The following is a 25,099-nucleotide window of genomic DNA, read 5'->3' as shown; positions in this document are numbered from 1 at the left end:
CCACATAAGCCAGATGCGCAAGGGAGCGCATGTGTCTGGAGTTCATTTGCAGTGGCTAGAAGCCCTGGTAGGCCCATTAGAAAAAAATAAATAAATAAAATAAGATGCAACTGTGGCCATTTTATAACCTGCATTGCCATTACCACCCCATACTTCTCCAGGCACAGATGCCTTCAAATTCCATAGAGGTCCGCAGACAAAGCCCTGAGAGCATCCAGCTTTCCCTTCATTCTTCATGTTGTCCATCCAAGGAAACCAAATTGCTTACTATTTTGCATCTCTGTTTTTACGTATGTTGATCCCTCTGTGTAAATATCCTTGGTTCCTAAAATCCTGGCATGGTATTCTTCAAGCTGCCTGTGATACACACAGATTATACACCCTGTGCTATCATCTTAATATGCTACTGTGTTACTGAAGACGTATCCTAAAGTATGCTTTTGCTCTTTGCCACACTGACGTCTCTGCCAAGTTTAATATCCTATCTTTCGTATCCCTGACATCTAATGTGTTGCATGCTCCATAAGCTATATTTATTGAATTAAGTTTATTTCTAACTTTCTGTAAGACTCCTAATTTTTTTCTTTTTTCTTTTGATTTAAAAAATTAGAATTATGCTGCTAGGGAAAGTAGATTAAAAGCAAAAATAAAAAATTAGGGAAAAAACCCACAAAATATCACTGCTTGCTAAAGAATTATCAGAACAGTTTAGTTGCTCTACCCTACCATCAGTGAGCACTACAGTGCGGAAAGGAAGCAATGGTAACAACAGCTGCCGTGAGGAGCCCCGGAGCGCTCGCTCACGCGGTGCGGGGAGAAGCACGCTGACAGGAGCAGCAACCATGCGGCTGTATGACAGCCCTGGAAAGCACAGGGACAGCTGTGCGTGAAGTCAAACATGCAGCCAACATACGACATCAGGATAAATGAAATGGATGCTATCAAATCTTTTGGACATTCTGGAGAAAAGTAAAACTATAAGAAGAGGAAGTCTGGGGTAGGGAGGGTATTAACACGGGATTTTTTTATAATCATGGAAAATGCTAATAAAAATTAAAAAAATAAATAAAAATTTTAAAAAAAAAAAGAAAAAAAGAAAAAAAAAGAAGAGGAAGTCGCTCTGTAACTGCCAGGCAGCAGTTAAAGATAACACCAAGGTGATCTTTGGGGGCAATGGAACAGTTTTCTCATCCTGATTTTGATGGAGTAGTTCTATGAACCTATAAGTATGCTAAAACTCAGGCTGGGAGGATGGCTTAGCAGTTCAAGGCACTTATTTGCAAAGTCGATGGCCCAGGATGGCTTCCTCAGCACCTACTTAAAGCCCCGTGCACAAAGTGACACATGGACCTAGAGTGCATATTCAGTAGTGGGCCACATGTGCCCATTCTCTCCCTTTCTCTATATGAAATATTAAAACCATAAAACTATGTCAAAAAGTTAATTTTAGTGTGAAAATTGCAAGTAAACACACGAATTCACAAATACGAGGATAAGCTCCCTTTCTCTACCAACCCTACATGCTTCTCTAGAGCTGTGTAGAGAGGTGCGGAGGAAGTCAAGGAGGCCCACTGTGACAAGGTGCACTGACGCAAGGCTGAGGTGGGCAATCATCTCCTACAGTTCTAGAGAAAGCAAACAAGAGCAAGTAGATCTTAAAACTAAAGACAGACCAACTCCCTTTATCCGCCTCTATTCATAGTATAATTTTATCTGCATTTGGTTTGCTTTGCTGTATGTTTCTGGTATACACAAAACAGCTCAAGTAATTTAAGGAAGCAACAGACCTACTTTTATTTCAGTCTTTCAAATATATAATAAAAGAGACTAACCAGTGGTTACAATTTTTACATCAAAAGCTTTAATTGATGAAGAAAATTCTTTTTTAAAAAGACTCATCTTTCTTTCTTTATTTATTAAAGACAGAGAGAGGGGTGGGAGAGAGAGAATGTGTGAGAATGGGCATGGCAGGGCCCCTAGCCACTGCAAATGAACTCTAGATGCATGCGCCACCATGTGCATCTGGCTTACATGGGACCTGGAGAATCGAAACTGGGTCCTTAGGCTTCACGGGCAAGTGCCTTAACCACTAAGCCATTTCTCCAGCCCAAGAAAATTCCTAAAAGTCAGTCTACTAGGAGGAAAGGGCTGGGCACCCGTGCCGCGGCTCCAGTGCTCTGCCTGCCGGTTCCCCTGCTGCCTTTCACTGTCCCTCCCTTCCCCCCGCCCCTATTTTCTCAGTCTAGCACCCTTTCTAGAAGGTCTGTCTGAAACATGCCTGAAGGCTAGATTACCTAACTGCTTTTAGGAAGACCATATAACATACTTTTTTATAAATACTGTTAATTAAAATATACTTAGCAGGTAAAGTTCAAATACAGGGAAAGTCTGAAAACATGACATTGGGAAATATAAGTAACCAAACAAGACATTTTATACATTGAATGTAAAAGTAACATTGATTTTCATTCACCTTTAAAAGAAAGTATGTATGCCATTTAAATTATGACCATTTCAATCTATCTCACAATTAATGTTTGAATGCTAAAAACAAGTTTAATAGTCCGCAAATATTATTATTAAATACAGTGCAATATTCACATATTGAGAAAATCATGGCCTTATCAGTGTGTGATTTTCTCAGCCAGATTCTTATGGATCCTGCAGCCACTCTCCAGACATTTAAGCCTGCTCCCTGAATGCCAGATACTTAGTGGCCCAAGAGAAGAAGGCCCACACTCCCTAGCATGGTCCTCTGGGTCCTGATTTTGTGAAGTGTTTAAGATGGCAGAAGCTCTCTCCCCAGTTACCCAGTTTCTGAAAACTGGAGGCTGTTTTCTTTGCTCCTTTATAAAACAAGAATGACCTTCCCTAAGCTCTGAAACTGTGATGAAAGCCACAGTCTGTGAAAACACGGCCTGTGAAATGCTCCCCAGGGAGCCCACAGTGGAGGCAAATGCACCTGTCGTACATTTCTGCTGCTTTTCATACAGCCAGTGAGAAAGACTGGGAAGGCTGAGGAAGCAAGCTAGAAAACGAAAAGGGTGGTGGTGATGGCGCTCCTTTCAGGGCAACTCTCTACATTACAAAATGTTTACTTTCACCCTTTGGAAGTAATATTTTTAAATTCCCAGTGTCATTCTAATGAACTTCAGAACTATCTACTGTTAGAATTTTGGGTACTAGTCAAGAAATTATTGGGTCAGAGTATTATGTCAGGATGTATGTTTCCCGATCTTAAAAGGCCATTTTTACACTAAAATATTTATGACAATATTTTGAACTATAACGTAAGTATAAACTTAATGTATTAAGGACAAACACAAGAGAAATTGTAACATAAAAATCTTTCCTTTAATTAGATGCCATTTGTAAAGTTATACTAACATATTTTCCATATAAAAATACATAGATAAGAATCCTGTGGCTAAAATAATATAATTTTCAGTTCAAATATAAAATTGATCAGGTCTTTGTTCTCTCAGGAGATGAACTCTGGTTCTTGCACAATGATAAACTAGTTCACTAGTACAAGACGTGGACTGTCATTATTCTTCAGTCTTTTCTGGAAGTTCTTCAGCCCTGGGGAAATCTTCCTCATACTTCTTCTTGAGATTACTTAAATACACCCGTAACTTGTCTCGGTCCAACTGAGAGTTCCGAGCAGTTTGAACAAGTCTAGTGGCTAGATGGTACACAGCTCTCTGTCTTTCCATCTCAGGGGTACTTCTGTGGTTTTGCTGTTATTAAAATACATGTAAATTAAAATAGAAACACTGTGTTACTTACTTCAATCATATGTATGTACTATTCTATCTCCTTCACAGAAATAGGAACTCAAGTTTAATACCTTTAGATATATCAGTTCTATCTTCTCTCTCTTTCCCTTCCCCTACCCCCCCCTCTCTCCATATATATATATATATATATATATATATATATATATATATATATATATATATATATAAAATACACACACACATACATACTATGTGGGAGAATTAAATTTCTCACAAGTGTTTACTATTTTATGAAAGAACCTTATATCCTTGAAAATGGCTTTTCAGTAACAAAAATTCCTGCGAAGTAGATCACTTTCCTCAACAAAATACCAAAAAGGAATAGAATAGAAAATGCAACAGAGATAGGTTCTGCCAACACCTTTTGTCTTAAAAGGCATGGGAAAGTGTGCTATTCATTGCTGTGCATTAATCATGATTTTAAATGTCACAAGAAGTCTACTCTGCTATCATTTTTATTTACTAAAAGACAAATTAGTGGACAAGATGAATCATCAGAAAACATCCCCTAAAGAGAGTTCATACACAGAAATTGCTGGAGGTGAAAGAAAATATTTGCTGATGAGTAAATATATTTGAAAAATAAAAGCAGCTGTTTGAAGTGATACTATCATTCCTAAAAAGCTATACTAAAGGATATCCAAGAAATAATATGTAAAATAGGACTGTGGAGAAACTGTAGTCAGTCCTTGAACCCTCATGGTTAGGAATACAGTTAACACATTCTTTTCTGTGGTTAATTCCTAATTCACATCTTTGCTTGAGACAGAGAAATAAGCATTTTTAACCTCAAATACCTACGAAAAATCTTACTAAGTTTCCCAGAGGTAATATAATTTCTCTCTCTGTGTGTAAATGAGTAAGATTCTGTGAGGTAGAATAAGATTGTTTACCCATCCACGTGATACATTAATTTTTAGTTTTATCTCAAGAAGTTATTGGACATCTGTATTCACCTGTGCTCCAGGCCCAAAGCTTGTGTTCACGTGTCCACACATACCCAGCTGACATGATGATGGGACACAAGCAGCTTATAGTCTTCTGGTGGAAAGCTGTGCTTCCAGCAGTGATTATAGTGGTCATAGAAGAAGGGAAGCTCACTTCTGGATAGACAAGAAAGTCTTAAATAAAATGAAGGACCTGGAATGAATCTCGATGGATAGAAGTACCCATAAGGGAATTATTCTGGATAGGAAAATAACTAGAACAGGTCTAGTAGAGACCTGTTATACAATCAGGTTGAAATGATATGTAACAGAAGTGCACATTATTCAAACTGGAGTGATATGATGTAATGTTGGCGTCGCAAATAAAGAGGAGATCCTAAAGCAAAATTAGCAAACTAAGTCACAGGAGACTTGAAAATCTCAGATAGTGCTCAGTATCACAGGTGATCCTCAAGCATCATTTTGAGAAATAATTATAGAATACTCTTACCACTGGGCTAATGAGTTTGGCTTTATTTGATAAATAATGGAATATTTTTTCTTTAAGCAAATGTGACAAGAACTATGCAGTGGGAGACAACTCAGTGGACATGTGTAAGATGAATTGGAAAATCAAAAGACTTGACCACATGATCCTAAATAAATGATTAACAGCAAAATCCATAGATGTCTCCTACTGACAGGGATACTTGAAATTATAAAGATCGGGAGGGCTTCTCAGAAGATGGAAATTCAATTTTTGATCTAAAATAAATTAAGAAATTAGGGCAATAGCTCAAGCAAATCAGGTATGCGAGCAAGAGGACATGAGTTTGGACACCTTGAGGATGTGTGCCAGTAATCCCAGCACTGGGGAGGGGAGACAGGAGGACCCCAGTCTGCAGGAGCAGGACAGCTAGTCTAGCTAAACGTGTGAGCACTAGGTGCAGTAAGAGAGCTTGTCTCAGAAAAGAAGGCAGAGAGTGACGAGAAAGATGCCTGACACCAACCTCTGGCCTTCACACACATGGCTACACATCCAGACACAGATACCACCCCAACACACACAAATAAGTTAAGATATTAAGAGAAATAATGGGGAGAATAAAGAAACTATATAATAGATTCAGTTACCAAAAATGATAATGGAAACTGTAAAAAGAGATGAAATCACCAAGAATACATTTTTTAAAAATTTTTTGTTTTATGTTTATTTATTTGAGAGCGACATACAGAGAAAGAGGCAGAGAGAGAGAGAATGGGCACACCAGGGCCTCCGCCAATGCAAACGAGCTCCAGACACATGCACCCCCTTGTGCATCTTGCTAACGTGGGTCCTAGGGAATCAAGCCTTGAACCGGTGTCCTTACGCTTCACAGGCAAGCGCTTAACCGCTAAGCCATCTCTCCAGCCCAAGAATACGTTTTTTTAAAGACGGGCAAATATCTTGAAAACACCTAAATTTAGTAAGTGGGAAAAGACTATAATGAAAAAGATAAAGGAGTAATTAAAGAAGTAGGAGAGCAAAACCTGCCAAAAGAGAACAATCTGCAGTTACTGAGACAGGACAGAATGAAGGAAAGTGAAGGATGAACTTTGTGTTGAGGGACACCGAGACCAGAGGATGAGAAGTGGTCAAAAGAAAAAGAAAGTGGCAGATAGTACTGGTGCTATGGCTCCTACAACCCAGCATGTGGGAGACAGGAGCTCAAAGCCAGCCTGTGTTACAGAGTGACACACTGTGTACCCCACTCCAAAAGTCAAATCAAAACAAAACATCAACAGACGAAGAGTTACTCTTAATGAAAATTCCACATTACATGTAACTCAATATACTCAACATAGTGGATTCTGGAAATACTATAAAGAAAGCTTAAAAAATTCAAATTTTGAGTCAACAGATGTGATTTCAGTGTGGGACTTCCTGCTTTCTAGTATGTGCAGCAGGTGTGGTATGTGCACAAGTGTGTGTTTGGAGGCTGGAGGAGAATATTGGTATCCTTCTCTACCACTCACACACATGTTTCCTTGAGAAAAATCCTCTTAGTAACTCAGAGCAGCTACTGGGTCAGACTGGCTAACCGGTGATTCACCAGTTCTCCACTCTGCACAGGACTGGGGTTACAGGCATGTGGGGCCATGCCCAGCTTTCCAGGGAGAGCCAGGCCCCTCAGGCTGTCATGCTTGCATAGCAAGCACTCATCTCTGCTAAGCCATTTCCTCAGCCCCCAGCTTATCATTTATAAATGACTAGTTCATGGAGAAAAATAAGCCTTAGTGCATGATAATAGTTAGATTGGCTTTGAAAACTATAAAAGTACAAATAATGATTTTGCTTTTAAGGCTCATTTTAAATAGATTTGTTTTCTCAAAATAAAGTTAGTCAGCAGTACTTGTAGGAAATCAATTCAACTATCTTCCTACTGATTTGTTAAGAAAACTTGTAATTGACCAAATCTAAACAAGTTTTCAGAAGTAGAAAGGATTTTCCTTTGCTTAGGAATTAATCCTTTTATCTTAAATATATTCACTATTAATACTATTATGCACTTAGATCAAATGACATAATACAAATGTATACTAAAATACTTTAACTTGAAAAGCACATAATTTCTAATGATGAAAGTCTTTTCTTTTTACCAAAATTTGTCTTGTGATGTGGGTTGTGATTTCTCTGGCATCCATGACAATCGATGGTGGCAGGGATGATGCTTCTGCAGCTCTCAGTCCTAAAATTATAAAATCTGGCTTCAATATGTTTGTTTTGGGGTTTTGTTTGTTTTAATTAATATTTTCTTCGCAGATTTAAATTTCCTTTCTATAAGCAACAGTTCTCACAGCTAAGCTTTCCAATGTCTGGCCAACAACTTATCAATTATAATATTTAATTACTTGTCAGAGAAACCAATTACCCTCATAATATACCTCTGAGATAAATGAAAAGTGATAGTTAGAAAACACTAACATAATGATTCTAGTTACAAGTAAACTTTACCAGGAGCTACAAGGGCTCATGTCTTTTCCAGGGGACAACAATGTCTAGACTCAGAGACAGCCCTATAGCTGAATGCTCCTCTACCTAGCATGTCAATAAAAATGAAGTTCCTCAGAAGATACAGTGGTAGGTGCCTACTTTAGTGTGTTTTTAGAGACAAATGTAATTGTGTTAATTTCACATAGAATTTACCCTGTGTGCCAAAACTTCAAGTGCTTTAAATAATAGAAGCAACCCCATATTTATGAAGTTGTGAATCACAAGGCATCAAGCTGGTGGCTGACACTGGATAATTCTTGGATCTTGATTACTCCACATATATGAAAATTTATCCCCATTTTTCTCTGTTTTATAGATAATAACTGATAATTATAAAGATTAGACATATAAGAAAGTTCTCTGGTTCATTTTTCATTTTAAGTAGTAAAATAAAGACCTTTATTTTTCTTCCTTACAGTGGTCTTATCTATGGTTAAAGTGTTTTAGGAGGCTTATGTGTATGTGTCAATTAAAATTTTCTGAATCTGTGCTATTTTACTTGCTATGTAATAATTTACACAGAGGTACCTGTTTGTAGATCCTCATAGCTTTTCAGAGTTCTAACTCAAAAACATAACTTATTGTTTTCTTTTGTTGTTGTTTTTAAGGTTTGGTCTCACTCTATCACAGGCTGACCTAAAAATCACTGGGTAGTCCAGGCTGACCTAAATTACATGGAGATTCTCCTGCCTCAGCCTCCTAAGTGTGATTAAAGGTGTGTGCTACCATGTCCAGCCTCTGGGAAAAATATTAAGCATGCTTTCCCAGATACTCTGAGTTTCTCACTGTTTCTCTGAAGACCCCACCATCTACCCCATGAAGCTGCTTGTGACCTCCACTTCTAAGCCTGCCTGCCTTTCTGTCCTTCCATTCTCCATCTCTTTCCTCCCAGTGGCTACAGAGATTCTCAGCTTACTTGCCCTACAATTTTTCTCTCAAGTGATGATAGAATTGTTCTGAAGCTTTAAAAAGTTACATAGAGGTGGGCATGGTGGCACACACCTTTAATCCCCACACTCCAGAGGCAGAGGTAGAAGGATCGCCATGAGTTTGAGGCCACCCTGAGACGACTTAGTGAATTCTAGGTTAGCCTCGGCTAGAGTGAGACCCTACCTTGAACCCCCCCCCCACAAAAAAAAGTTACATGGAAAATATGTCATCAAAAGTGAAAACAGTGGACACTGCAAGCTTTGTGGACACCTCAGTTTGGCCAGCCAGGCCAAATGACTGAACAGGTACAATAGTGGCATGTCCATTATGGGGGAAAACAACCACTCTTTAATTGGATTGGAGGTCTGGTCCATAGGAGGGAATAAATGCCTGGTACTGAAAACCTAATCAAAAGCCCATGGTGAGCCAGGTGTGGTGGCGCATGCCTTTAATCCCAGCACTCAGGAGGTAGAGGTAGGAGGATTGCCATGAGTTCAAGGCCACCCTGAAATGACAGAGTTAATTCCAGGTCAGCCTGGACCAGAGTGAGACCCTACCTCAAAAAAAAAAAAAAACAAAACAAAAAAGCCCATGGTGGGGAAGGTCATGAACCCTAGGGGTGTAACATCTGCTTTTGTCTGGCTAAATGCATATATTATGCTCACCAAACTGCTCTTTAAGCACTTTATTTAATGTTCATACTCATATTAATGCTACTCTCACTTTTGGTTAGAGAAGCTTCTCTTTTCAGGTGGTGGTGACCACAGAGATGACCCAAAAGGTACCACAGTGCCGAGAAGAAGTGAGGAGGCGTGCTCAGCACTGAAACATCTCTGTCACACCTTCCAAGGCTCAAGGTCCATTGCTGAAGAGGTGACAAAAAGAATGCAAGAGCCAAAGGAAGGGTTGGATTGTTTATCATGCAATCAATCATTCAGACAGAAATTGGCCTCAATATCTATGACCCCGTAGTACCTAGCACCACCTTCACAAGACCCTCATAATAGGAAGAAAAGATGATGACATCAAAATAAAAGACTGATTGAGAGGGGGAGTGGATATGATGGAGAGTGGATTTGTAAAGGGGAAAGTGAGGAAGGGGAGGGAATTATCATGGTTTATTGTCTATAATTATGGAAGTTGTCAATAAAAAAGTTTTTTAAAAAGTTACATAGAAAATGTCTAACAGAAGTTTAGTAATATGCTGGTTTGACAATACATTCCTTTCAGATTTTAGATTTAATTATAAAATACCCTGAAACTGAACACAGGACTGTGGTGATGAGTGTCAATGCGTAGGGAATACAGAGCTTCCCATTAACGATATAACTGCAAATGTGACCTAAGTTACATTGGTTAAGAAAGAACTTCTAAAGGCTTTCCTGTACCATTGTCTTTCCATATAGCTAGATATTGATTTAAGTTCCTATAAGTGAAAAGTAAACACATGTATAAAATGTGAATTTGACAAAAAGGACTATAGTCTTAGAGCATACTGACACTCAGTGAATGAAAGAGGAAGTGGTCGAGACTACCTGCCAAGCAAAGGAGAGACACGAGTTTGTCTTAACCGATGATATAATGTTGTGAGGTCTATGTATAATTTCTAGATGCCATACCATAGTTTTTTTCTTCTGTAAGTCCCTTGGACAGTTTATAAGTATACAAAATTGCTTCTTTATTTCTTGAGGCATTCTTTACGTGTTGAACTTCAAAATGCATGTTTTCTACATTAGGGTATAGGGCTTCTAGATGGCATAATTCCAAGAAATGTGTAGCAAACAGTGTAAATGCCTGGAATATAACAGACAATGAATTTTAGTGCTTTATAATGTAATGTTTACTAGACATAGAGCTGTTAACTGAGACAGCCATTATCAGGGCCATACCCTCCACACACATGTACAGTCATATCTTACACTTTCTTCTATTACAAATAAGATGACAAAATGACTAAATTGCTTAAAATGCTGCTTGAGAGTGCCAATAAGGCTGCCAATCATGGTAAATATATGAGATACATCAAAAAGGGTTCCAATACATTTAAGTAAGTGGGGAACACACCTTTAAACTCAGCAAGTATTCACAAACAGCATAAGAAATACCAATTCCTTCTTCTGTGTTAGTACCTCTTCCAAGTTCATCAATTAATACAAGTGAGTTGTCATTCACATTGTGTAGAATATATGCTATCTGAAAAACAAAATTCTAATATTATTCACTGCATCCAAACAGCTATTATTCATTGTAACCAAACAGCTGCTACTATCAGAAAAAAATGAGAATAAATCTAGTCTTCTTATTAGTTCATCTGAAACATGTTTTAATACAGAAATCCTGCTAAGCAGAAAATAATACATTACTTTTCATTCTATAAACCTCATGACTAATAACTGTATTAGAAGGCTTGATGTACAGATAGACATATGCATATGTGTGGGAAACAATACAATAAATAACAGTACCTAAAATATTGATATAGTGAAGGAAGATGGTAAATTAAATTAGATAAGCACAATGATGATATATTTTTTCCCCACAAAAGACTAACAATTATCATAAAGTACTGTTGAGAGAACAAAGTTCTAATGTAGTTTTTAAGAAAAGTATGCAAATCTTAATTGTTGGCCTAGCAAATAATTTAAATCTATGACCAACAGACATTAGGACTTAACTGGATTTTCAGAAATGTCCTTCCCTCTGAATAATACCAATCTCTTGCTCAAAATAGAGTTCTATTTTTATTGTACCGGTAGATTCTATGAACATGAACTTTCCATAGGACAAAGACGTACCTCAAGCCCTTGAATACTATGGGACTACCCAGAGACATTTCATACACACTAAGAAATTATATAAATTTTGGGAAAGCCAGGTGTGGTGGATTATGTCTTTAATCCTAGCACTTGGGAGGCAGAGGTAGGAGGATTACTATGAGTTCGAGGCCACCCTGAGACTACATAGTAAATTCCAGGTCAGACTGGGCTACAATGAAACCCTGCCTCAAAAAACCAAAACAAAACAAAACAAAAAAAATTTGGTACAAATGGTAACTTTATTTGCTCCTTATCTAACAATCTAATGACCCAATAATTCATCCTTTCTACAGATATGCTAAGAAATATACTTAGTTATTTTGGCCCAACTTGAGCTACTTTGGATTTGCTCAGATCAGAAACAAGGAAGGAAACATGCTTTGCACAGGAAATAAAAGTTCTCCCTGCCTATAAGACCAGTGACAATGACAATTTTCAGAAACTCTTTTTTAAACACAATGATCCTAAAATCAAGCCTAAGAGGGACAGTAGCTTCTATGCAGATGAAGTCTTATATGCACCCATATACAAACATGCAAGCCTGCTCTTATCATTCAGTTACCCTAGCTTTTTCTCTGAAAGTCACAATTTTCAACTTCCACTGTCTTAGACTGCCCCCTGGCTTTCAGAAAGGAGAACAAGCACACCGGCAAGTTGTACTGCAAGTAACTCTTACATAGCTTTTAAGACACAGGAAGATTTATTCAATACCTCTTTCATTTCCTTCATAAATGTGGATGAATTTGTCTCAATGTCATCATCAGTACTTATTCTTGTAAAAATCTGTTCAGCGATTCTGAAGGAGGAGTACTCTGCTGGAACGTAAGAGCCTGTGAGACATAAGGTCAAATAACCTGAATGCAAGATAAAGTATTGTAATGTTCTGTACTTCTCAGCTCACCAACGAGAACATGCGCTGGAATGAGCAGTGGAGCTGGAGGATGTGGTCCAGCTCCATCACTCAGGGCGCACTTTGAGCAGCAATTAAAATTTTCCCATTCTCACCTTCCTCAAGGGTAATATGGAAGGGCTGCCCTGACTGCTGCTGCACAGAGTTGTACATGAACAAGGTAGCATTTGATCTGATGTTCAACTGTATCAGAAAAATAATTTTAAACCTGAGGGAAATGCTTATGAATCTCAGAAAAAATGAAGGAAATGTTTATGAAGGTCAAGTTGATAAATGTTATTAGAGAAACATTATACTAGAAAATAATAGGGGCAGAGGGATGCTCAGTGGGTAAGAGTACTTGCTAGGCAAACATGAGGACCTGAGTTCCAATTACCAGAGCCACATACAAGAACCAGCCATGGCTGTGCACGCCTGCAATCCCAGAATAGAGAAGCACAGAGACAGAGGATCGGTGACGCTTGCTAGACAGCTGGTCTAAGCAAACAATGGTGAGCTCCAGTTTCAGTGACAGACTCTGACTGCAGTAATAAAGGTAGAAGAGCAACAGAAGACATCCAGTGTCATCCTCTGGTCTCCACATGCATTTTACAAGCCGCACACATCTGCACATGCACACATGTATACACGGCCATGAACACACACACACATACACACACCATGCACACACCAAAAAGTAAGAACTATGCTATTCAAAAAACACACAGAAATATCCCTAAAAGGAATAGGAGGAAAACATTTAATCAAAATCACAAGGGAATTATCTTCTATGAGACTTTTATTCAAGATAATATGTTAAGTAATCTAAAATATTCTTTAAGAAAATTTAATTTATTTTTATTTGAGAGAGAGAAAGAGGAGAGGGAGGGAGGGAGGGGGGAGAGAATGGATGCATCTGGACCTCTAGCCACTGCAAAAAAAAAACTCCAGAAGCATGTGCCACCTCATACATCTGGTGTATGTGGGACCTGGAGAATCAAACCTGGGTCCTTAGGCTTTGCAATCAAGTGCCTTAACCACTAAGCCATCTCTCCAGTCTTAAAATACTCTTTTGATAACAGATAAACTTGACTAATAACTGCATTTTTCTACAATTTGTGATATAAAGTTATTCTAACATCATAAGATAAAATACATAATAGCTGAATGGGAAAAGTATCACATATTCAAACCCTGTATAGAAAAATGGTGAAATCATGGGAGTAAGAGATCGAGTCAAATTACCCAGGATTCAAAGCAAAGGTAAGGATGAAGATTAGAGCACAGCCTCACTCTAAGGAACGAGGGCTGGTGGGAGAAGAAAGCAAGATTCAAACCAATACTAATAAAGCTAAGAATTAGAGCAATGGCGCTGTGACTATACTTAACTACAGGGTCCCACCCACCCCAGGCATTGTGATATCATTGTCTCTGGTTTTCTCCATAATCCATGGAAATAGGGCTTTTTTTTTTTTTTTGTCATTTTAACCATAGAAAAGCGGAGGCTCGGATTTCCAAAGCTTGAAGAGGTAGTTCTTCCACGCATTCACGCAATAGCAGAGACTGGCCACCTGAGCAGCTCCTGGCACTTGCAGTCTTGCAGGAGCACTTCCCGTGAGTGACTCATCAAGCAATGGCGTTAGATGTTCAATTCCAATGTGGCTGTAAACAAAACCTAGTTCTCCAGGATTCAAGAGGAGCTCACTACCTTCCCAATATTCTGGAGAAGAGCTAATTTAGAACAGATGCTAGAGTTACACTGCCTGGTCTTGAATCCTGGCACAGGCTCTGAGATCCATGCTCTGTACTCCACACTCTGACTTGCTCATCTATAAGATGAACTTAACAATAACATTTACTGTAGTCTCATGAACATTAATTGGATAACGAAGGCATGAGTTGTTATAATGGATGCAAGTACGGAGAAGAGTGCCTGGCACAGTAAATTCAGGCTGAGCCATTTGAGCAAGTGCCACAGACCACAGCCAAGAACTGACACTGGGCAGGACTTTGTGTCTGACCTGCCTCATTGTATAAACAATTAGCAAATATTCACTAAACCTCTACTACGTGTTGGGACAAATGAAGCAAAGATGGAATTTGCCATAAAATATAGAGGGCAAGACTTTCTTATAGAGTTTTAGAAGAACTGAATAGAAAGTTCCACTAAAGACAAAGTGCCAAGCAGAGAATACAGTACTACTAATTGGTACAGGCTTGTGTTTCCACCTTCCTCTTAACCTCCTCTGAGAAAGTTCTCAATATTCACATCCCTGGGGTCACAGACACCTTTTGGCCACACTCTTGCCTCTGCTCTGGCACACGTCTACAGTCATCATGGAGGAAAGACCTCCCAAGGCAGATGGGACTGTGCCATCCTCCTGTGCAATGTCTTCAACAGCTCCCTCAGACTGCGGAATAATGTTCTGTCTTCTCAGTTAAGTAGTTAAGGCCCCTCAAGATCTAATTCCTGTCCATCTGTCCAGCTTTATATCCTGTCACTCCCTATAGTCATCCGATGAAGCAGAATGCTGGTGAGCCTCTGTCTGCAGATCAGATCTCTGGGCACACATACTACCCTTGGCCCTGACTTCTATCTGAAGTCCCCTTCTTCTCAATCCATAGCAATTTATACACATGTGTCAGTCCTTATAACAATTCTTACGAGTAGATGCTATCAACAATCTTCTTTCATAGACAGGAAAAAAGGCCTAAAGAGATGAAGTGCTTTGCCTAACATTACATAGCTAACCAATGGGCAGTTAAGTCTACCTCCAAAGTCTACCTACTAACTCCCACGCCTTCAAGGCCCCTTGTTTCCTTTAGGCTCAGGTCTGAAGAGGGACAAAATATGCTTTGACATATTTTAGAGGTTTAAGATACACAAGGATAACAGGTAGAAGAATTATCTTCAAATATTTGAAAAATCTGGCACAAAAGACCAGATCATTATGAGATACAAGAATCAGGTTAATAAGTACAAGTTATGGAAAGTCAGGTTTTAATTCAGTATGATAAGCATTTGATTATGTTAAGAGTTTTTTGGAGACAAGGTTTCTTGTAGCTCAGGCTGGCCTCAAACTGGGTATGTACCCAAGGATGACCCAGACCTCCTGATCCTCCTGTTTCTATCTTGAAAATGCATATATGTATGAGTAATATCCCAATCGTTGTTGATATTACTCAAGTTAAGGAAAAAGTTTCTGTCTAATGTGAATTTTAGAAAACCTCACATGAATCATTAAAGACAGTTAGCATATCCTACTCATTCTACTTCTTAGCATGAGAAAGTTCTGTTTCTAAACCACAGATGACTACCTCACTCAATTTATTAAGCACTGGCACAACATTAACAATTGTGAGGAAGCTTCTGACTCGTAATAGTCCCTGAAGACCCAACATTACCGGGGAAATACATTCCATGCGGAGAGCAGTCTCATCAAGAGCAGTAGTGGATGTTCAGCTCCACACAAGAGGCAAGGTACTTTATGTGCTCCAAACCTCTTTCTGGTTCCAGAGACTCCCAGACCACTAAGAAACAGGCACAACAGACAGAATTGGTAACCATAAAGGCAAACCATAACTCACCAATTTGGGCCATAATCTGACAAAGAGCAATCTGCTTTAAATATGTGGACTTCCCACTCATGTTTGGTCCAGTGATGATCAAAAAATTACTTCCTTCTGTAATATAGGTATTGTTGGCAACAGGTTTTTCCACAGATATTTTTTCAAGAATGGGATGCCATCCCTGTTTGATTGCTAAAGTATCAGTAAACTCCGGCCGAACTGAAGGAAGACAGGGCATGGTTTTAGAAGATGAGTTTATTTCTATCCAAGAATCTTGCAGTGAGCACACACTTGCGTACCTTAGTGATCTTACTAGTGTCAACCTGGAACAATGAGGCATTATTTTATCCCAAATCCATGCCTAAATCCCTGTATACTATAATACACATACTAATTATTTTTATTCACTTCCAAAAATTCCTGAATTTAGCTCCTTGTGATTGTCCTGAACTCCAAAACATTTATAAAACTTTCACATTCATATAGATAAAAAAAACAATTACCCACCAATAATATTTTAAAATTATTAAAGACTTGAAAGTTTACCTTAATGCCTTAAATATTATTTCAAATTTGACATAATTAGAATTTAAAATGAGATATGACTATAGAGTAAAACCAAATATAAAAAACAATTTTCTACCAGGCATGGTGGCACACACCTTGAATCCCAGCACTCAGGAGGCAGAGGTAGTAGGATCGCTATGGGTTTGAGGCCAGCCTGGGACTACAGAGTTCCAGGTCAGCTTATGGAGAAAATGAGATCATATCTCAAAAAAAAACAAAACAAAACAAAGCAAAACATAATTATCTGTCCTACCCCTTTGGAGGTATTTTGTCTAAAAATAAAATTTTAGAGATGGAGAAAATAAAAAAGAAAATTTAGTTTACAGAAATAAATAATGATTTGGTTGCTATGGATACTATTAGAGGTAAAGGGAGGAGGAAAAAGGTGAAACCTGAAATACCATGTACCGCTGAATGCCTGATAAGCTTCAAAAATGTTCAGCATAAAAGTGAGGTTGTGGGGCTGGAGAGATGGCTCCAACAGTTAAAGGTGCTTGCTTGCAAAGCTTGATGGCCTGGGTTCAATTTCCCAGCACAAATGTAAAGCCAGAGGCACAAAGCACTATGTACACGCATCTTGAGTTTATTTGCAGTGACAGGAGGCCCAGGCATGCCCATACTCATTCTCTCTCTCCCTCTGTCTCTGTTTCTCTGTCTCTCTCAAATAAATATTTTTAAAGAGAGGTTGGGTATGGAAAAATTTAATGTACTTTCAGAACTTTATCATGGTTTTGGGAGTTAAGTATGATACCTCTCAATTGAAAATGGAGTAATATCAACTCTCCTAATACTTAAGAAAATTACTATGAGAATAGTTGATACCTAAGTAAAAATTTTGATCCCAAAGAAGATATTAAAAAGCAGATATTTCAGTCTGTAAGATACCAATGAAAAAAAGTTAATAGTTATTATTATTTGCTACAATTATTTGATATTATAAATTTAGAGGTATAAAAAATCTTTAAGATACTTCTAATAAGATAATAATTTAGAAATAATACTGATGACTTTAATTATAACTGCTGATGTTTTATAAAGTCTCCAATTATTCAATCATAATCCACACACCTGAGCCTAACCTGGAATTCAACCTGTACATCCAGGCTGGCTTCAAACTCAGAGATCCTACTTTTGCCTCCCAAGTGCTGGGATTTAAGGCATGTGCCACAATGCCTGGCTCCATGGGTGTGGTTATTTCTGATAAACGGGTTAAAAAACTTCAAGGACTTGATTGAAGTGGCTATTTGACACTAAAAATCTAGTTCACATCTGTAGCCAAAGCCCGTGCAGACTAGAGATGTTAGAACAAATGGCCTCCTTACTGACCTTGGTATGTGCACATGAAGAGCCAGGGGAGCAGTCACTGCACTACTTCTAATGAGGGTTCCAAGTGGAACTTTATGAGGGTGGATCACTGCCATTTACATCATGGAGAGCACTCAGAAGTCTCTTATCTGAGAAGCCTTATGCTGTCTTGCATTTTTATCCTTCCTTTTGATATGACATTTTCATTTTTTATTGACAATCGCCATACATATAGACAATATACCATTATTACAATCTCCCTCTACCACCTTTCCTTTATCCCTCCTGAGTCACCGAATCCCTTTGATTTGCCAATTTCTAAGTAATTTTTTGAATGTTAAAAGAAATTTAAAGATTAATTTCACCCTCTATTTTGTACCTTAGTCTTGACCACAGATAAGAGGTTATACTCCAATTACAAATGTAAACTATTCAAACTATTATATAAATTCACTCTGACACATTTAGTCCTGAAAGAGTGACTTACCATAGTCAGAAAGTGTGCAGGCATGAGCAAATGACAGCAGCATGTCTAGCATTGACACGGTGTCAGAGAGTTTGTATAAGCAATGGATATATTCATAGATCTCACTGAGCAGCTTACACACTATCCTGAAAGCACATGTTGGGTAAGACCATGTAATCCTTCTTCTTAAAAAGGCATAGAATTATGAAATATATTCAGTTAATTTTCCGAGTCAAAATAATGTTCATATTTGAGGTGTACACTACAAAAATATCTACTGTTGGGCTTGAGGGATGGCTTAGTGGTTAAGGCACTTGTCTATGAAGCCTAAGGTGCCAGGTCCAATTCCCTAATACCCAGGTAAGCTAGATTTACATGGTGGTGCATGCATCTGGAGTTCATTTGCAATGGCTTGAGGCCCTGGTGCACCTATTCTCATTCTCTATATCTCCTAAGTAAATAAAACTTAAATTTAAAAAATCTATTGTTCAGTTGGTTAATTTTAGATAGACTGAGCTTTTGTTCAAGGTCACAGTTACTTAGTAAAAAACAAAAGTATACATCTTTTGGTGTATTGACACATTGTTGTTGAAATGGTGGCCTTACTAAATATTAAGAAATTAAACTTTTTATTGAAAAACATAAAGTGTTTTATATAGGTCAAAAAAAGCCTTTGCTATACTTGCACAGATCCAATCTTCTAAAAATCTCTCTCTTTCACACATATGCTTAACATCCAAGTTCTACATCACGGTGTAATGCATATTATAGACGTACTGGTTGGAATAGTAAAGTTTTGCCTCCAGGCTTTCTGCAAGGCGCAGTCAACCCCTTCATGGTGATAGACTTTCTTTGATAACACTCATAATTCAATTGCCCATAACCCATGAGCCAATTAATAAAATTGATCACAGTACCTCAAATTAAACCAATTTAATTCAATATTCAAATACTTCAAATGCTCTTACATATAAGTCATGTGATAAATTTCTCGCAAGGACTCTTGGCATCTTTCATTCATCTTAATTAAATCTGCTGATGTAAAGCTGTAAGAATTTTTCACTTTAGAAATCTGTAAGGAAGTTAAAAAGCAAGTGTCAGCATATGTGCACTTGCATATGAAGTAAAAGGTACAGATTATACAACAGAAAAGCAGGCATTTAGGTTAATCATTTTAATTGCTAAGATACTGTATCACAAAGAAACTTCTAAATAATGTTTATAAAATATAAAAAACAAGATCACTTCAAAGGAAAAGCAAGATAATTTTAGTCTAATCTCTCCAACATGACTACTTTGACAGGTGTTTGAAATGGCCTTCAGAAATGTGAAAACACTGCATGTGATTACCAAGTAACAAGCAAGATGGACATCCATGACCTTTACTCTGTCTCTGACCCAGCTAAGCCCTTGTCCTGTATCGGAGCCTCACTCAATCTCTAGCCCCTACCAAGTGTCAACCCACCTTTACTTCATCCAGACCGGGTAATCCAGTGCTTGTGTGCACACGTACATGGATGTGAGTATGAATGCTACATGGGTTGTTCTTGTGAAAAAGATATTCCTGGGAAGCAGAGAAAGCAGAGAGCAGAATGGGCTGCATTTTCCCAAGCTGATTTTCTGTGGAGGAGTAATAATTAGGCAGGGAAAGGTAGTCCCATGGCCTAAGGGTTCAGATACTAGCTTTAAAAAACTTAAACAAGCTGGGTGCACGCCTTTAATCCCAGCACTCAGGAGGCAGAAGTAGGAAGATCGCAGTGAGTTTGAGGCCACCCTGAGACTATATATTTAATTCCAGGTCAGCCTAGACCAGAGTGAGACCCTACCTCGAAAAACAAAACAACAAACAAAAAGCAGATCTCCTTACTTCAGAATTTTAAATCTCTAATGTGTAGATGTTGTCCAGCATTTTCCTAAACATCTTTTACCAAAAAAAATTTTAGATTTTGCTTCTTCATTGGCCTTTTTTTTTGTACACCTTACTGCCAAAGTTGTGGGAAACATTGATTTTGGTTTTTCTCACCACATAGTTTGAGGCTCACTCTCTGATTAGTGTAGCAGTCATGTGTTTTGCATGTAGAACTGGAGGAGTGCAGGGACACATAAAGGTAGTCCCCAGGAACCAGAAACAATACATTCCTGTCCACTCTGGAACAAACCTTAATGAACTCTGAAGGCAGCTGGTCACTGGGGAACACTGCGCAGTCTACAGTCATCTGTATGAAAAATCCCCTGGCAGAGCTGAAGCTGGTCCTCAACGGAAGACTGTATTTCTCAGCAAGCTGAGATATCATCCCTAGTGACCAGGAATAACAAAAGCAGGAATAAAGAATTTTGATGAAAACATGTCTTTTCATGTTTAAGAGTCATATTTTTTTCTTATTTTATAAACAGGAAGATCTTAGTAAACAAAAATAAAACAACAGATATTCCTGACATGCATGTATTTTTATGGATGTGCATGCAGGTGTAATGTGTGTATATGCATGTTCATATGCGTGGCTGCATGGGTACATGCTGGCATGTGTGCACATGGAGGCCACAGGGTGGTATTTGGCATCTCCCTCTATTGTTCAGGTGTGCATGCATGTTCACATGAGTACTTCTGCACATGTGATCACATGGAGGTCAGAGGTCAGTACTGCATGTCTCCTTTATGCACTTCACCATCCTTTCTGAGACACGGCCCCTCACTGAACACAGAGCTCACTGACTCAACTCTTCCAGACAGCCAGTGTCCCTGGGGATCTTCCTGCCTCAGCCTCCTAATTCTGGGATTACTGTATGCCAGCACACCCACCTGAAAGCCATGGGCATTCTGGAGATCTGCATGCAGGCTCGTGCACTTGCATGGCAAATGCTTTCCTGACTGAGCCATCTGCCCACATCACATGGGCATTTTAAAGGCAGAGAAACATGTCATGTTTCTAGTTTCAAACATATGGACACTGGATGTAAGGGTGGTCTGGCTGCAACACCTGTTACTCCATTGATAGCCAGGGTTGATTCGGCTGATCTGCCAGGCTAGGCAAGTGTCCCCTTTCTCCCTCACCACTGCATGTGTGTCCCTCCTGCACCTGTACACTTGATTGAATAGGATGACCTTCCCTGAATATAGGAGGACTTGTCTTCAGTCAAGGTTATACAAGTAGCTGTGCTCCTCTGCTAGAACCTCCAAACAAGCTCTCAAATATATGGACATCAACTTATATGATGTTAATATTATTAACCTGTCATTAATTCCATTTCACTCAACTTTATTAAATATATATGTATATTTAGAAATATATTTTTATTTATTTATTTGAGGGGACAGCTGGAAAGAATGGGCATCCCAGGGCCTCCAGCTAGTACAAGTGAACTCCAGACACATATACCATCTTGTGCATTTGGCTTACATGGGGCCTAGGGAATCAAACCTAGGTCCTTTGGCTTTGCAAGTAAGTGCCTTAACCGTTAAGCCACCTCTCCAACCCTAGTAAGCATATTTTTGGCTCATTTCATTCTGCAAAGGAAACATATCCCAGAACCTCTTCATTTACCAAACCCCTGGCCTTCAAAAGCTACCTTCTGGTTCTCATTTTATATTTCTAATCTTGAATCTATCACTTCTATAAGTGACTATTCTATCTTGGCCTGTGAGAAGTCTTCTTACCTTGATGTCACTCTGTGCTTTAGCTCGCACCACTGCCACTGAGTAAGAGTCCTTTTCAGGGGGTCCCACCTACCAAAAACTTTCCATCATTTATGGGAGAACCTTCTAGTTACTCTATGATGCTACCAACCTGCTCTAATTTTTCTTAACATCCATTTGAAATTATAGATGATATTTTTGTGCTGATGGGGACTGAACATAGAAACTTATTCACAAAAAGAAAGCCTTCTAACACTGAGTTACATCTCCAGCCCTTTTATATTTTGAGGCAAGGTCATGATATATTGTCCAGACTAGCTCTGAACGCACAATCCTTCTGCCTCAGTCTCCCAAGTAGCTGGGATCGCAGGTCCAGCACACTAGGTTCAACACAGTATGTATTAATACTAATATACCTACACTATGCATGCAGATACAAGTATTGATATTTGTATTCCTCCACTGTAAACACAGATGTGTGTGTGTCATCGTCGGCCGCCTCTATGATAAGCTCTGTGAGGACAGGGGCTTCTGTTTTGTTCACTGTGTACTCCTGCATCAGTGTGGATATGCTGCAGCAGATTTATCAGTATGTGTTAAGAGAATTCCAGGCCTACCTAAAATATCACACCATGTAGATAAAGCTGCCTTCTTGCTGAAATGTTGAGGGCTAATCATCTGCATTCTTTATATAACTTACAAAGCTGTATGAAGGTCATTATATATTCAAATTTAGAGAAGAGATACACTAATCACTGGTTTCTAACATCAGTGAAAAGATACAGCACACCATAAAACATTTGTTTTATTCCTAAAAGAAAGCCAGAAAATCAAGCTTAATTAATTACCTGCTATGTCATCCACAATCTCTGTATATGTTCTTCTCACAATATCAAGAAACTCGTTGATGTTAGACCTCACTGCATAGCACTTCTGAGTCCTCATGTTCAGGCAGCCTTTCATGTATCTTGCATCATCATTGATTACCGTTCTAATCTTTTCAAGTATGATCCCAAACCTAGCATTAATGTGAAAACTACAGTTAATGAATCAAACAGTTATTTTCACTTATAATTTAAATCAAGGTTAACGATAGCAAACTTTAGTTGAATATATTTTAAAATAATACCCAATAAATATTTACATAAACTGATAAACTGTAGCTGTAATTATAACAATTTAGAACTACTTCTGTAGCCAGGATTACTTTAAATTAGTATGAAGTCACCAAATACAATTCTTAAATAGGCTAATAAAAATATATCACAAATTATACAAACTGACTGTGCTTGTGAATACAAAATGATCCCCGAAAAACCTCTATGGAAATTCTGTCATCATGTTCCTTCACTCAGTATCTAAACCCATGTATCAAGACCAGTGTCAGGTCTAGGATCCAAAGAAAGAATTTTCATCCCATTTTCTGCCCTCAGTAAGAGGCAGAGTAACTCAGCACACATTGTAGGCACTGCCCTCAGTAAAGGGCAAAGTAACTCAACACACATTGTACATTTATTAAACAAACACACATTTATTAAAATAAATTTAAAATTTTATTATCCTATTAATTGTACTTATAAAGTAAAATGTATAACTGATATTTTAATAAATAAATTTTTATATTCAAGATCCTTTTATATAGTCTTTAAAACCAATTATAATCAAGAAAAAATATTATTTATTTTATTAACAGCTAAGTGACAAAAACCTTTTGTCTTCCAAGGAACCATAGTATGCTCTTAGCAAAGGTGTGTTACACTTCTTCAAAGTAACCTATTAAAGAATAAAATACAAACAAGTAAGACAACAAACCGTTAATATAACACCTTGTTTGGTCACTACTTCCCAGCTTATCAAATGCTTTCCTATTCCAGTCCCTCATTTTATTCTAATAGAAACATTTCAGGTATGCATGCAGCTGAGGACAGATTGACTATTGGCCACTTTCCAGATTAAAGTACATGGCTAATGCGGCATCTAATGCATCACTGTTATGACTTCTGCTTTTCTTGTCTCCTAATTGTTGACTTAAGAGAGCTAGGTGTGTAAACAGTCCCTGTTGAATGTTAATGACATCATAGAAACAGCTGCAATATTTGGGTTAGAGATGTGTAGCCAAAACTGCTTTGTAAACTTATAAATAGAGAAAATTTTCCACTCTTATATAGCAAAAGTAGGACTTAGGAACTTAATTTTGCTTATGAAAATTGTAAGTGGTCACCAATTGACTAAAGAGAGAGAGGGGAAAAAATAGTTATCCTGAACCTTACCTCCTATTTTAGTTTGGTGTGAGCCACTGTTTAAATTTACTTACTTCTGAATAAAAAGTTAATATGCACATACTAATAAGAACTAGAAAGTTTACAAAAACATAAAGAAAATTAAATCACTCAAAATTCTGTTTTCTTTATAGAGACAAATCCTCTAACTGTTGATATACTTCCTGTCTCTGTATGTTGTGGTTATGTAGGGAAACATCCCTGTCCGGAGCAGATGCAGCTCACACACTTAGACTTACGCTCACTTGTTGCACTGAGATAACAACAAGCTTTTGTACATTCTATAGGTGCAAGCAGAAAACTACAGAAAGTCAGTGTCCCATTCTAGAAACTTGTTTACATGTATTTCTAGAGAAAAATCTTAAAAAAATGCCTCATCTGCTTTATATAATATACACATGTAAATTACCTTTAAAGGATCCACAAGTTCCAAGGTATGCTTTAAGTAGATTAAATTTGTTATTTTTGATTCAGCTGCATTAACCTGTCAAAACCAAAATCCTAATGTGAACACCATTAGTATTTAATATAAGAATTGGTTTCCTCTTGAACTTTTGATTCCAATAATAATCCATATATTTTTATAGGTGAGCCAAGCTAGGATTCCAGCCTAGAAGATGATGAGAAATTACTGACCCATGATAGACAGCCCAGAAAGCTGGTCTCCTAAAAGTCTGACAGTGAGAAGAGGTCACATCCCCGTGTCTGACTTTCTACTTCAGCATCTTTGGTTTAATTTAAGCATTAATAGCCTGGGAGATAGGTTCTGTCTTTAGTGACAGTAGGAGACTCACATTAACTAGACACAGGCACAAAGACCTCTGTACAGGGCAATGGCGAAAAGCTGAATCTGAAGTTGCATACTGGGACAGAAAATCTGCTT

General features: G+C 38.1%; 1 protein-coding gene across 1 annotated transcript in view; it reads right to left on the bottom strand.

The window, feature by feature from the left end:
- Window positions 1-3,548: 3,548 nt before the first annotated feature.
- Msh4 (mutS homolog 4) overlaps window positions 3,549-25,099 on the bottom strand; it is a 45,039-nt gene continuing 23,488 nt past the window's right edge. The window contains exons 9-20 of the mRNA XM_045138838.1: window positions 24,626-24,700; window positions 23,646-23,710; window positions 22,786-22,955; window positions 20,463-20,599; window positions 19,272-19,375; window positions 18,325-18,449; window positions 15,984-16,184; window positions 12,218-12,336; window positions 10,755-10,883; window positions 10,310-10,484; window positions 7,367-7,455; window positions 3,549-3,740 (exon numbers count right to left, since the gene is read on the bottom strand). Of these exons, the coding sequence (XP_044994773.1) occupies window positions 3,549-3,740; window positions 7,367-7,455; window positions 10,310-10,484; window positions 10,755-10,883; window positions 12,218-12,336; window positions 15,984-16,184; window positions 18,325-18,449; window positions 19,272-19,375; window positions 20,463-20,599; window positions 22,786-22,955; window positions 23,646-23,710; window positions 24,626-24,700 (1,581 nt within the window). The remainder of the gene's footprint in view (window positions 3,741-7,366; window positions 7,456-10,309; window positions 10,485-10,754; window positions 10,884-12,217; window positions 12,337-15,983; window positions 16,185-18,324; window positions 18,450-19,271; window positions 19,376-20,462; window positions 20,600-22,785; window positions 22,956-23,645; window positions 23,711-24,625; window positions 24,701-25,099) is intronic.

This window comes from Jaculus jaculus, chromosome 19, assembly GCF_020740685.1.
Source record: "Jaculus jaculus isolate mJacJac1 chromosome 19, mJacJac1.mat.Y.cur, whole genome shotgun sequence".
In the NCBI taxonomy this organism is placed as follows: domain Eukaryota; kingdom Metazoa; phylum Chordata; class Mammalia; order Rodentia; family Dipodidae; genus Jaculus; species Jaculus jaculus.
The sequence above is the reverse complement of the archived record's forward strand: the minus strand, read 5'-3'. Positions and strand labels throughout refer to the sequence as shown.